This window comes from Phyllopteryx taeniolatus, chromosome 9 (genome assembly GCF_024500385.1).
Source record: "Phyllopteryx taeniolatus isolate TA_2022b chromosome 9, UOR_Ptae_1.2, whole genome shotgun sequence".
In the NCBI taxonomy this organism is placed as follows: domain Eukaryota; kingdom Metazoa; phylum Chordata; class Actinopteri; order Syngnathiformes; family Syngnathidae; genus Phyllopteryx; species Phyllopteryx taeniolatus.
In genome coordinates, this window is record NC_084510.1 from 29815928 (window position 1) to 29828534 (window position 12607).

At 48.2% G+C, this 12607-nt stretch overlaps 1 protein-coding gene across 3 annotated transcripts; it reads right to left on the reverse strand.

Annotated features, from left to right (window-relative positions):
• Positions 1-844: 844 nt before the first annotated feature.
• On the reverse strand, positions 845-12471 carry LOC133483650 (uncharacterized). 3 transcript variants are annotated; one of them, XM_061785142.1, is made up of 9 exons: positions 12383-12471; positions 11943-12021; positions 10309-10727; positions 8199-8407; positions 8015-8117; positions 7831-7926; positions 6694-7220; positions 5571-5995; positions 845-5170 (listed from the first exon to the last, which is right to left on the reverse strand). In XM_061785142.1, exons 3-9 carry the CDS (start codon positions 10474-10476, stop codon positions 4266-4268), a joined length of 2433 nt encoding a protein of 810 aa, XP_061641126.1. In that variant the 5' UTR covers positions 10477-10727; positions 11943-12021; positions 12383-12471; the 3' UTR covers positions 845-4265. The 3 variants fall into 3 exon arrangements, with proteins under 3 accessions (XP_061641126.1, XP_061641128.1, XP_061641127.1); XM_061785144.1 differs by lacking the exons at positions 11943-12021; positions 12383-12471 and adding an exon at positions 11557-11647; XM_061785143.1 differs by lacking the exons at positions 11943-12021; positions 12383-12471 and adding an exon at positions 11308-11634.
• Between the last annotated feature and the right edge of the window lie 136 nt (positions 12472-12607).

Sequence of the window (12607 nt, forward strand, 5' to 3'; positions counted from 1 at the left end):
GAGAGACAGGGAAACCAGAGTCGCTAACCAGGCGGAAATCCGCTTCGGAATCTTCCGCTCTTGTCACGTAACCATGAAAAGTCCCCCTGAAAACACGTCTCACACAGAAATACCACATTAACGGGTTTCCGTACCAATTTAATCGGCGGTAGCGTTAGCATGAGTTAGCATGAAGACGGAAAATGGAGGGAAAGCTGCTAGCCTAGCTTAGCTCAGCCCAAGGTCAAGTGATGGCAAATTGAACATACAGTAAAAAGTGCTTTCCACTAACTATTCTTGATTTTGACCGAACAGTGTGCCGCTGTCTTAAAAAAAAGACTTAACATTCGAGCTAATTGCCTCAGCGCTCTCTGTTTTCATGTTGTGTGCTAAAAAGGCTAAAACATGCGGCCTTTTAATATATCCTAAATTAAAATAAGACATGGTTTGATTTGCCACTTATGTTGCGCTGACTATATTAGGTCAAGGATTTCCAAACCCCGGTCACAATACGTCGCTAGCATAGATAGATGCACTTTAGCGTGCGTGACAGATCGCCAGGTGAGTGATATCTTATCATCGACTGATATCGTAGCAGTAGATTCGGACGTATTTTTTTTCTTTCTTTAGTCATACGATATTGTCATTTAGTCGATGGCGTCGTTCCGGGATATCAATATTAGCAGTATCGTGATTTCGTCTGAATCATTGGCATAATGCAGTGGTGCATTGAGATACGAGTTTAATTTTGTTTTGGTGACCACACGCATAATTCAAAACACTTGTATCTCAGATCATATTTCCCCATTCAAATCAATGGAAATGCCATTAATCCGTTCCAGCCTCCGCAAAGAATCAACAAAAATTGTGCAATGTGTTTTTAATATGGAAAATAGCACTCTATAACATTGTACTTGATAAAACCATCTAGTAATAACATAACTAGACAGAATGTAAAGAATTAAACAGGGTTTATCATCATGAGTAATTCATTGCGGCACCTTCTGCTGTGTGCCACCTGGTCAAAGGGGGGCAGTATAATACATTCATACAAACACAAACAAAGAATAGTTTCACAACTACTTTAAGTGACTGAGTGAGCGGCAGTAATATTGGTCGTTTTTGGCAGATGATAAAGAATCTATGCCTGCCTGTCTTGTCTGTCTACATGTGTTTCTGCAGCATTGCAAAAAAAAAAAAAAAAAAAAAATCGCCCGAACCACAGTTCGTATCTCGAGAAACTCGCCACTCGTATCTCAAGGAACCACTGTATCGAGAGCTAACCAGTGGTCATTTCTTGGGTTCTGTTGACTCTTTCATGGGTAACATGGAGCGTTTTGGGGTAGTCCAATTTGTTCGACTTTTGCAAAAAAATAAACATCAAGCTCAACTGGCAGAACTCGTGCTTGAACGAATACGTCGATGTTCTGTGCCCAGCCTCCAAAACAACAGCGGCGCCCTGCTGGCTGCATCTGACAAAATCAATATGTACACACATACGAACGTCCCGGTCACACAAAACAATAGTCAAATTTAATCAAGACACAAGAATATTTACATCATTTTTGTTCATTTCAAAAAAAAAAGTCACCAGTTTTTGGATACTATACAATGTGCAATAAAACCCCAAAAGATTATCCCCCTCCCCCGAAAAAAAAAGAAAATTCAGTACAAGAAATATTTTCAAACACGTAAAGATTTTTTTTATGATAGTTGATAAATAAAACGTCAACACACACACACACACACACACACACACACACTATCTGTGTTCTATCTACAGTCATCCACTGGCCTCCGTCCCTGCAAGCAAAAGGTAGGGAACACCTTTTATAACATTGTATTTAAAAAAAAAAAAAAAAAAAACAATGTGCAAAAATGGTTAGGTCCCTCTTGTGGATTTACAATAAAAATATGTAAATATCTACAAGGATCTCTGTGCACCTTTTTTTTCCTGTCTGACTTAAAAACTGCAGCACTGAGACTGAGGTATTATTGCACTTCATCCCGCAAACTCCGCCTTCTCGTTGGCGCGTATTCCTGTTGATTCCATCACAATCCGTGCAGCGAAGTGGACATGTCCTTTCAGTCAGTGCATTGTTGGTCAGTAAACACGTGAGCGAGTACGATGTGTAAACAACCAGCCGCGGAGAGCCGGACATGTGCTGCATGCATCTCAAGCGGGCATCTGGGGCTCCGAAGGAGCATTAAGTGTGTTCATTTCTCTCGTTTTGTGATCATAAATATTTTGGGTTTGTTTTGCATTTAACTGTTCGGGAAAAAATAATCATCCTAATCGCTTTGAAATGTTGTTGCAAATTGTAGCATTTTAGGCCATGCTCACTTTTATAGTTTCACCAGTGTTTCTCAACCTTTATCGAGCCAAGGTAAATATTTGACATTTGAAAAAAAAAAAAAATACAATATACCTTCTGCCATCAGGTGGAAGAGCATTTAATTGTTCTGCCTGTCACTACACATCGCTGGCATAGATAGATGAAGTTGGATACATTATTTGTAGTAAACAAAACATTTACGGACCAACTATGTGCTATATGTTCCAGTGATGAGGCGAGCAGCAGCATTTTGAGATGTTTCAGGAAGGGCTGGCTGACTCCAAAACAAAATATTTTGTGACACTTATGTTCGGTGGTGTGTCGTGAGATTTTCCTCATGTCAAATATTTGCCTTGGCTCAATAAAGGTTGTCAAACACTGCTCCAGTGGGGTGTGTATGTGTGAGAGGCGAAGTTTAACACCCGAGACACGCTAACCATGAAAGCATTTGTTCACTGTCCTGGATGGGTAAAGCGTTCCCCGCGGAATTGAGATTTAATAGAGTTCCGCCAGCATTGACTTTCCCTGGCTTTGCGCAAATGCCTGCTCTAAGAGTTCAATATTTTCATCATCACGAGTGTCAAAGTGGGGGGCACGTGTTGTAGGAAACCCCTGCGTATTTAGAAACTCCGTCAGCCCGCCTGTTGTCGAATCATTTCTGATTATGAAACGTCGACAAATGTTTGTGCACTTAGTAGTAAGGTGCAGAACACCCTGACTGCCAGACGGGAGGATGGTAAAGGGGCACCTGTGTCGTGTTTCCCTATAAAACGTGACATCGGAGGTTGGGAAAACACAATTGCGATGAGGCAGTGTAGTAAATTCGCCGGCCTTACAGCAAGGATCGGTAATGGAATAACTGCGAAGTTGAAAAAGCTGACGAAAGGCGCCGCATGCTTTTGCGATTTTGGTTAACAACAGTGCTGCTAAAGTTCGGAGACCACCAGTGCACCATGTGGCCTTCGTGTGCTCCAGTGCACTGCAAAGGACTGTGGAGTTCATCCGGGTGGGCGGGGGTTCTCAAATTGGGATCCGGGGATCCCTGGGGGGGGTCTGCAAGCTGTACCTTGAGGTCGTATGATTATACCTTATCGTTGAAAAAAAAATACAAATAAAAATCATACCTACATGTAAAACAAACAAAATAAACCAATGATACCTCTCTACCTCGTGAACAAAAGGCCTATTTTTTTTCGAGAATATACAGAGCTCTGGCGCAAATAATAAAACTATGCGAGTAAATGGCGCCCGCCCAAAAAGATTCATAATTGCCTATGGATGCCACAAGATGGTGGCAAAGCACTACTTTTCTATGGGAAAGAGACTAAGTGACGCGCCCCCGCTCACTTCAACATAACTCCTTGGCACTTGGCGCCCGAGTCATACTTTTAGGTGAGTTTTTTTGTTGTTGTAATAACGGATGATAAATCCACAAATAGCAGAATTTGCAAGTACCCAATTGCAAATATGAGGAGAAAATCGGTAGTCTGATTTTTCGAGAACAACCGGCGTATTTTTTTTTGTATATATTCCTTTTTCAAATATATATAAAGGCATGTTTTCCAGAATAAAATACGTAATATTATGAGGGCGAAGTTCTATTTTTAAAATGTACTTAAAATGTTAAAATGACTTTTTTTTCCTTGTTAAACTTTGACTTTAACAATTCTGACTTTTCAGCCTGACAAAATATCTCTTTGAAGATTGAAGATTATGAAGATTCCCCAAAAAAATTTCTTGAAAAAATACGACTTTACGTTCATAACATGTAAACTTTTGTTCTCTAAAAGTTATTGTAACGTGACGATTTCCCCCCCCGAAAATCGTCAACTTTTTCATTCCTGTGGCATGGTAGATATGTTTCGTTAGGGTTAGGCTTATGAGAGGGTCCTTGGAAAAATTCTCCCCAGGAAGGGGTCCCTGGACCCCACAAGTTTGAGACCTCCAGACTTAGACAGTGGTGACGGTGAGCAGGGGGCGGGCACACAGCATGCGGTGGTCGTGGCTGTCCAGCCTGGTTCCGTGCGTCAGCAGCTCCTCCACCGTGGTCCAGTCGTCCAACATCTTCCGGTTCCTCAGCCGGCTCAGCTTCCTCTGACTCATCTCCAGCACCGTGTTGCACCGCCCGTCCATCACGGCGCCGCCCGCCCGGGCGTCCGGCACCGGAGAGCGGGGCGGGCCGGACCCGGGCCCGGTTCCTGCCCCTCCCCTGGCCTGCTGCTGCTTCTGCTCGCGGGCCAGCAGGAAGTGTTCTCTCCTCTCCGTCCGGTTCCAGTACCGACCCAGCAGCATGTCCGCGCTGGTTTCCTCGTCCGTGCTCATCCCGCTGCGCTCGTCGGCCAGCTGTGACGCCCGGTCCCTCAGGAGCTGGTTCCTGGACACCCGGGAAGTTGTGCTGGGTTTGGAGCAAGGGATCACTTTGGGCTGAAGACCGGAAGTCGGCGGCTGCGTGTCCGGCTGCGCTTTCTTCGCATCCAATGCGGTAGCAGGGGTGGCCCCCGTGTGGCCCTCCAGGGTGCTGTAAAGACCCCGGGCTCCTCCTCCGCCACCCTGGGCCTGGCGGCTTGCCGGCTTGGGCCACGTGTCGTTGACGTCCCCCGGCTGGGCGAGGTGGACCGCTCCCTGGAGGTGCCGCTGCTCCCTGGCCGCCCGGCTCCTTTGAAAGTCTCGTTCCACCTCCTCCTGAATCCGCGCCTCCCTCTCCAGACTTTTCTCCATGTCGTCCCTCTCCATTTGGTCGCCCTGCTCCGTCTCCAGCGGGTCGGGCATCAAGGTCATTTGCTGCCACCATTCGTGGTGGGCGTTGGGGTTGGAGTTGTAGCGCAGCTCGTGATCGCTGGGCACCCGGATGTGCACTGAAAAAAAAGACAAATGACGATTTGTCTTAAGTCTAAACTGCATTTTTGCATGAGTTTAAACCAGGGGAATTCAAACTATGCATCGGGCTCCGTTTGTGTCCCGCCGTCCATGTTTGGTGACCCTTGGCATATACCAAAAATAACCTTTGACACGATCCGTAATGCAATATATATATATATATATATATATATATATATATATATATATATATATTTTTTTTTTAAGTGAGTGGGGACAGTGTAAAGTAAACAGTGTGAGTGTCAAAAGCTCTTATTTATAATAATTATGCTATGATTTTACTAGTTCCGCCCTCTTCACGTGAAACTAGGCTGGACGACAGAGTTAAGACACCCCAACTCCAAATATTATTATTTTTTCAAGTGTGGCCCAGAGTACCTGGGTGCTGCTGTGCGGAGAGTGGGGAAGCCATCACGTCCGCCCCCATCTCGGTCTCCTCCGGCAGCCCTGGCTGCAGGAGGCCATGAGGCGGGCCCGCGCCGCAGCGGTGCAGGGTGGCCGCGCAGTAGGACGGCGAGGCCGGGTGGCTGGCCCTCCGCCGGTACTCTTGCTGCGGCGGGCGGTGATGCAGGGTACGGCTTCTCCTCAGCATGCCCGCCGAGCCGGGACCCTGGTGGTGCGGCTGCTGCGTGGGAGCTAGCGGCCTCCGGTGGCTGGAGGGCGTGCTGCAGGTGGAGAGGACGGGGCCGCTCATTCGGGGCACGGCCGTGTGGGCGTGGGAGGGGTTGAAGAGGGCCCCGCTGCTGGAGCTGTGGCGGTTCAGGCAGGGACGGTCCGTTTTGTGGAACTGGACTGATGACACCCTGGAAAAAAAAAATTCATGTCCGACGTCAGAACAAGTTAAGAAGAACGACGCATTCCCAAGGCCGTCGTTTTTTACAGGTTTTTACTGTATACAGTGGCACCTTTACTTACGAATGCGCCACTTTTTGCAGATTATAAACTGTAGCTTGGTTGATTTTGGGTGTACGTGTACATGCAGACGCGGCACAATTTCCACTAACAACCCAGGCTAAACTTAGCCCCTCCCCTACATGCAAAAAGATTTATCACTTTAACCATACTTTGTTGATATTGTTGACTATTTTCCCCACGAGCCAGGGCTTTGGTGCCATCTTGTGGCAATGTAGAGTGTTACAGAAAGAGGATAAAAACGTGAATTGAATGAAGATAGCTCAAACAGTATTCTTGTTTTTCGCACTCCAACTGTCACACAAGTGAGATGAGCTCAGTTTGAGGTGGTCCACATTGGCCTTGAACGAATGCGCCTTTGTGTCTGCCACGAGGTCGGCACGGTGAACTAGTGCTTAGCGCATCTGCTTCAAAGTTCTGAAGTTGGGGGTTAGAATCTCTGCGTTTCTCTGGCTTCCTACCATAAAAACATGCATGTTAGCGTCATCGAAGACTCTGAATTGAGAGAGTGTACCCCACTTCTGGATGATTATCTCCCTTTTAAGAAGTTCACCTCCACTTTTGAACACCTTTTTCACCATCCACCTACCTGAAAAGTCCGCGGTTCGGCACGTCCAAGATGGCGCCAGGGGACTCCTCCATCCCCATCTGCAGGCGCTGACACGGGGGCTGCACGGTGAGCGTCTCGGGGATGGCCTCCAGTAGCTCGCGGTGGCTCATGGGGCAGCTGTCGCGACGCTCCCGCCTCTCGCACGTCTCTCCTTGGTGCTGCAGCCTGGCGTTGTACAGCCGCATGCGCTTCTCCAGCATCCTCTGGAAGTGGCGGAACTCTCCGGTGCTCACGCTGTAGAAGCCCGAGTCGCTGAGCTCCGACGAAATGAAGGACTCGGAGGAAGGCGAGCCGCCGCCGCCGCCGCCGGGTCCGAAGGCCCCGCGGCCGCCGAGGCCCAGGGCGCCGCGGGAGTGGCAGTCCTCCAGGCCGGCCTCCTCGGTCTCCAGGCCGGAGAGGTCACCTTGGTGGAGGGAACCGTCGGTCCAGCCAAGGCCGCTGTCCAGCTCGTGGTGGAAGGGCAGGAAGCCCAAAGGCTTCTCCAGCATGAAGTCGTCATCGTCCGGCTGCAGAGAACACGTTTCGGGTTAGCTCCTCTTTGTTACCACACGGATCTGGCCTGTATTTGTATTTCCCAACTTTTATTGAGCCAACGATATTTTACATTAGAAAATCTCAACAAAAAAGTATGTTTGCCACAAATAGCACAAACAATGCAAGTAAATGACGACCCGCTAAAAATATTTATAGAAGCGAATTTTTGGTTAATAGAGAGTGCTAAGGCTCCGCCCACCACTGACGGTGGTCACCGCATTCCTTCCCTTGAGAATATAAGACTTGGCTGTCAATATTTTGAAACATATTTACATCTATTTTTAGAAGAGCAGGATACAAAGTATTTCTCTTCTTATTTCTTTAACCTTGATTTAATCAGGAAATATTCCACTGAGATGACGTAACCTCTTATTCGAGGGAATCCCGGCCCAGACGCAGCAGCAGACACAAAACGCAGGTCCATATTTATGTACATACATAACAGACGTTGACAAACACGTGAGGGAAAACGGTCTCAAAAGCTCTCAGTATATACTGCAGTTAATGATGAGTGTTGTTCATTTCTCTTGTGTGATTTTGACACGCGTAGTAGCTGGAATGGGGTGGGGGTTACCCGGTTACCTGGCCGTGGTATCCTTTGGGCTCGTCGAGGTTGACGTTGCAACATCCCATCAGGCAGTTGCGCTCCTTGGCTCGCCGCCCGCTCACATCCGGATCCTGAGTGAGTCGCCACGCAGGAAAAGTGAACACGAGAGGAGGCACGAAGCGTCTGTAGGCATCCACGTGGAAGGCTACGGGGCGTTACCTGGTGGCCCGCGTCCACGGTGTCCCTCGGGGAGCTGGGCAGGTAGCCGAAGCGTCCTCCGTCGCAGTGATCTTGCGGCAGAGACAAGTGGCCGAAATAATGCCTGGAGGAAAGAGAGAAACTCGTACTTTTTTTGGGGTGACAATATCATCCAATACGTGATGGGAAAAACAATGGCGATCACCTGTCCTGATAGGCGGGGCTGGCAGCGTTGAGCCCCGCTGGCATCCTGGGCAGGGGCAGATTCAGGTGCTGAAGGTTGAGGGGCAGGGGCTCCCAGGCCCCACGGGGGTCCGCCTCCATGGCGCCGCCGCCGCCCCTCTGACTCTTCACCTGCATGGTGACGGGAAGCCGACTCGCCGCGAGGATGCGAAGCGCGTCGCGTTGGCTCAGCTGGAAACAAGCATTCGAAGAGGTCTACTTGAGGGAGCTGCTTCAGTTGTCATTCAAGACATCTACAGCATCATGAATGATCGACAGTATAAGAACTTCGGGACCCCCCCGGATCGGCAATCGATCCTCGGATCTCGTCCTCGTCGCAAATTTAGTTGTTCTTTGATGATTGTGCCCACATAAGAGTGGGTGTGATCTAGTCTGGAGGCAAACAGCAGGTGTTCCCTACTCTTCCTCCTCCTCCCCCTCTTCCATGTCTTTTAATTTTTCACACATGAAAAAAAAAACAAAAAACCCGCTGATGTCACTGTGATGTAATTGGCTCGTTCACACCTTGTGAAGTGAGATTCCGGAAAAGCATCGAACACTCGCTTGCAAATGGGCCCGTGTCGTCTCTTCGTTCGCGCGTCGCGGCTTCCATTTTAAGCGCGCCCTTCGCCCGCGCAGTCGCCGTTACGCAAGCGGGTCAGAACGCGCCCGCGCACGCAGCCCTCTTCCTGGGGTTTGCTGCAGCCGTGTGACGCGAGTAAGACGGACGTGGTGGCACACACCCGCACACAAAACACACGCACACACGGCTGCGGCACACATGAAATGAGACGCGTGAGCTGCAGCGCATCACATGAGTCACCCTCCTCTACATTCAGCTACACGCACACACGCACACACATACTGACCAACTATTGAGGTCAATGCACTTTACACGATTTTTAGCATTGAACTTTTACCACAGCCGTTCCTAATATTTAGGCTGCATTGCTTAGCTACTTGGGGGGTGCACTTAAATAAATAAACGCCTCCCTTCAAATAGACACCTCCTGCAAAAAAAAAAAAAAAAAAAAAAAAGCAGTAGCATGAATACTGGTCAGGTTAAAAATCTCCTGAGTTCAGCTGCAATAAATGCCTGTCCTCAAATAGAGGTCAGTAAAATTACTATTAGTCAGGTTACCAATCTCCACAGTGTCATTTATTTCAATAAACAGCTCTCCTCAATGAGGCAACCCCCGACAAAGGACAGTAGAATGAATACAGATCAGGTTATTGATCTCCCGGTTGCATCCCGGTCCGCTTAAACATCTAAACACCTCCCCTCAAATAGATGCCTACAAAAAGGTCAAAGGAATACTGGTCAAGGTGTAAATCTCAGGAGTTCAGGTGCGTTGTCCACTTAAACGAATAAACGCCTCCACTCACGTAGAGGCCTGCCGCAGAGGCCATCGGAATGAATACTGGTCAGGTTACAGATTTCCACAGACCAGGTGCATCGTCCACGCCAACAAATAAACACCTCCCCTCAAATCGACACCTCTCGAAAAGGCCAGTAGAATAAATAAGAGTCAGGTTCTTGTGAGTTGTTAATCGGCGGGGGGGAGTCGTCCACTTAAACAAACAAACGCCTCCCCTTAGGAAAAGAAATAACAGCTGCCACTTACATTCTTCCAGTATTGTCGGTCAAAAATCGGTTTCTTGATCGTTATGTCCATCCGTTGAATAAACGTAACATTACACTAATGCGCTAAGTGCACACCGAATATCATTGTCTTTTTAAAGGTGGAATTCGTCCATTGAACATCATGAGATGCGTGCCTAATAATGTGGCCTGGCAGTGTACACACACACACACACACACACACACACGCACAGACTGGGCTGAGAAGCACAAAATGGCTGACGAAGTGCACGCTTCTTCGGTACAAACAGACACGATAATCTGAATATGAAATCTATTTTGAGTGTACCGTATGCAGCAGTCTCACATACACGCTTACATTTTAGAGCTGTGCCGGTCAGAGGAGCAACATTTTGCAGCTCTACGTACTTCCCCGAGACAACCCGGGGAGGTTTCAAACGCACGTTCGTGCCCAGCATCCGTTGGCAGATTGGGGCTTGGCGCTACTCACCGCTGGGTCGCCCACCCACGGTCCGGAGAGCCAGCAGCCCATGGCGGAAGACGCCCGGGCTCCTGCGTGGATGAACGACGGCCGCTCCCCTCCTCCTCCTCGCTTCTGAGGTCTCGTTACAATTCTACTGCGCTCTCCTCGTCTATTGCCTCGGCATCTGTGCATCATGTGCCCCCTCCTCCATCACCGGGGCTCCGGAAATCCCGCCGTCGCGCCGACGGACATCCATGTAGCACTGTGGGAGCCTGAAAGTGATGCGCAAGACAGGGAGTCGGGGAAGGGGAAACACACGCAGCCCAGGGACGAATCCGATTGGCCGCATCCTTGGACTGGGAGCCAATTGGAGCTGCTGCGGGCTCCCTTCAGGATGTCATCGACCTCCGAGGGAGAAGCGACGTGTGCAAAGGGGGGTAGCCTGGCTGCGGAGACAAATGCAGAGGAAACACTTCAGCCATCTTCGCGGAAGATGCGCCTTTTAATTGCATTTCGCACAATTTCATTTTGTGGACTCTAAGGTTATATAAATTAAGCACTTCAGAGACAAATATGGAAAAACTGAAAAAGTCTCTCAAAGAAGACTTTGACATAATTTCAGTGCAAAACCAGACGACTCCAAGAAAAACCATTTCTCCCAAAACAGACAACTCCAAAATTACTATAAACTATAAAATAAGTATTGAGCTTTGTGAATAAAAATAACAGGTAAGTGCATGTACTAGAAATACCACGAACAACTTGACCCTTAATCCTAACCATGCACGTGCACACATAGACCCCAAGTGGTGCTCAAGCACCTGCCACCCCCAAGACCCGATGATTATTGTTTTCCAATCAGCACACTCTGTCTGCAGCCCCCCACTCCGCCCCTGACCCCACCCCGATGTGCGATGGGTGTCCTTTTTTTGGATTCCTGCGCATATGCCTGCTCCTAAGCCTTCGTTTCGACCCGCCTTCCCCTTGGTTCTGTGTAAAAAGCAAAGGTGGATAAATGCAGACTACCGTTATCGCTCCGATGCGGCAATTTTGCGGCCACTCCGTGTGAAAGAGGCTACAGTCTCCTCGTTCCCCTGCCACAGCGGTTGCAAAGATGTCACTTTCCCACCTTTTTCCCAGTGCTGCCCTTCTGTCGAGACAACACCGACGTGGAATGGGCGGGTCAAAGCCAACCCGTGGCAATTTTCCGCCTTCGCAGGTAGTATCAAAGCCGTAACAAAGGCGGGATAAAGTCATTCGCTGCCTCGCACTCACGTGCATGAAGCCTTCCATCACAATTAGCGATCCTGCCATGCTGGTGCTTCAGTTGCTATGGTTACCAACCCAGTATGTGTGTGCGTGTTTTTTAATTTCACTCAATTTTCTCATCCACAAAGACTGGAGATGAGGCTGTGGTGCCACAAAATGGTCACTGGATTTACTCTGTGTGTGCGTGTGTGTGTGTGTGTGTGTGCGTGCGTGATGGCTGCAATGCATCATGGTGCTTTTCGCTGAGCTCTGCCATTTCTGTGCTCGAGAACGTAGGCGGGGAGAGCGAGAGAGAGATAGTGTGTATGCAATGTATCTCTCTCTCTCACACACACACACGTGCACGGAGTAAGTGTCTCAGACATGCCTGTGTCTATAAATGGAACACACACTTGCTGTTGCTGAGTGAGAAGATGCACGGACGGATGCAGGGTGGCATCCAGCAGCTCACAGAGGCATAGAGCAAATAGTCTGCAAAACAAAAAATTCCCCACACATCCATTTAACAGCAGAACTCAGAGCCAAAGCAGTAGAATGTGTACCGTAGTCCCATTCGATAAATGGCTGAAAGGTGCATCAGCGACACGGGCGCTCCTTAGTAAGTAAGAGCACTATAAAATCACATAAAACGACTGCTTAGAAAATCCGCGAACGATAAACCGCCATGTAGCGGGGGAACACTGCATAAATACTACGTCGTAACTGGGACTGATGAGTTTTTGACCTCTAGCCTTGAGAGAACAAAGAAGCAATGTCGGTTCATTTTATTTGTTCCTTTCAGTCATTTATACTCATTCTTATATAAGTTAAGAAGTCGTAGAAGTTAGCTAACCTGACATGATTTGCCCGTATTCGTTGTAAGGAGGTAATTAAAAGTTGGAGACGACACAAAACCGAGTTTAAATGAGTTTGTAATGTGATGTGCTGTAAGCAAGCACATATTATAGCTAACACATAAACCATGCCGTATTATTTAATTACTACGACTAATACTAATACATTAATAGTAACGAATATATAATCGTTTTATGTTGCTCCTAGCTAGGTTTGTCAATTG

Coding starts and splice junctions, on each gene's coding strand:
- LOC133483650 (XM_061785142.1), bottom strand. CDS start 10,476: ATGATGCACAGATGCCGAGGCAATAGACGAGGAGAGCGCAGTAGAATT. Junction 8,408..10,308: donor CGTGGGTGGGCGACCCAGCG/GTGAGTAGCGCC, acceptor GCTTGTTTCCAG/CTGAGCCAACGCGACGCGCT. Junction 5,996..6,693: donor CCGAACCGCGGACTTTTCAG/GTAGGTGGATGG, acceptor TTTTTTTTCCAG/GGTGTCATCAGTCCAGTTCC.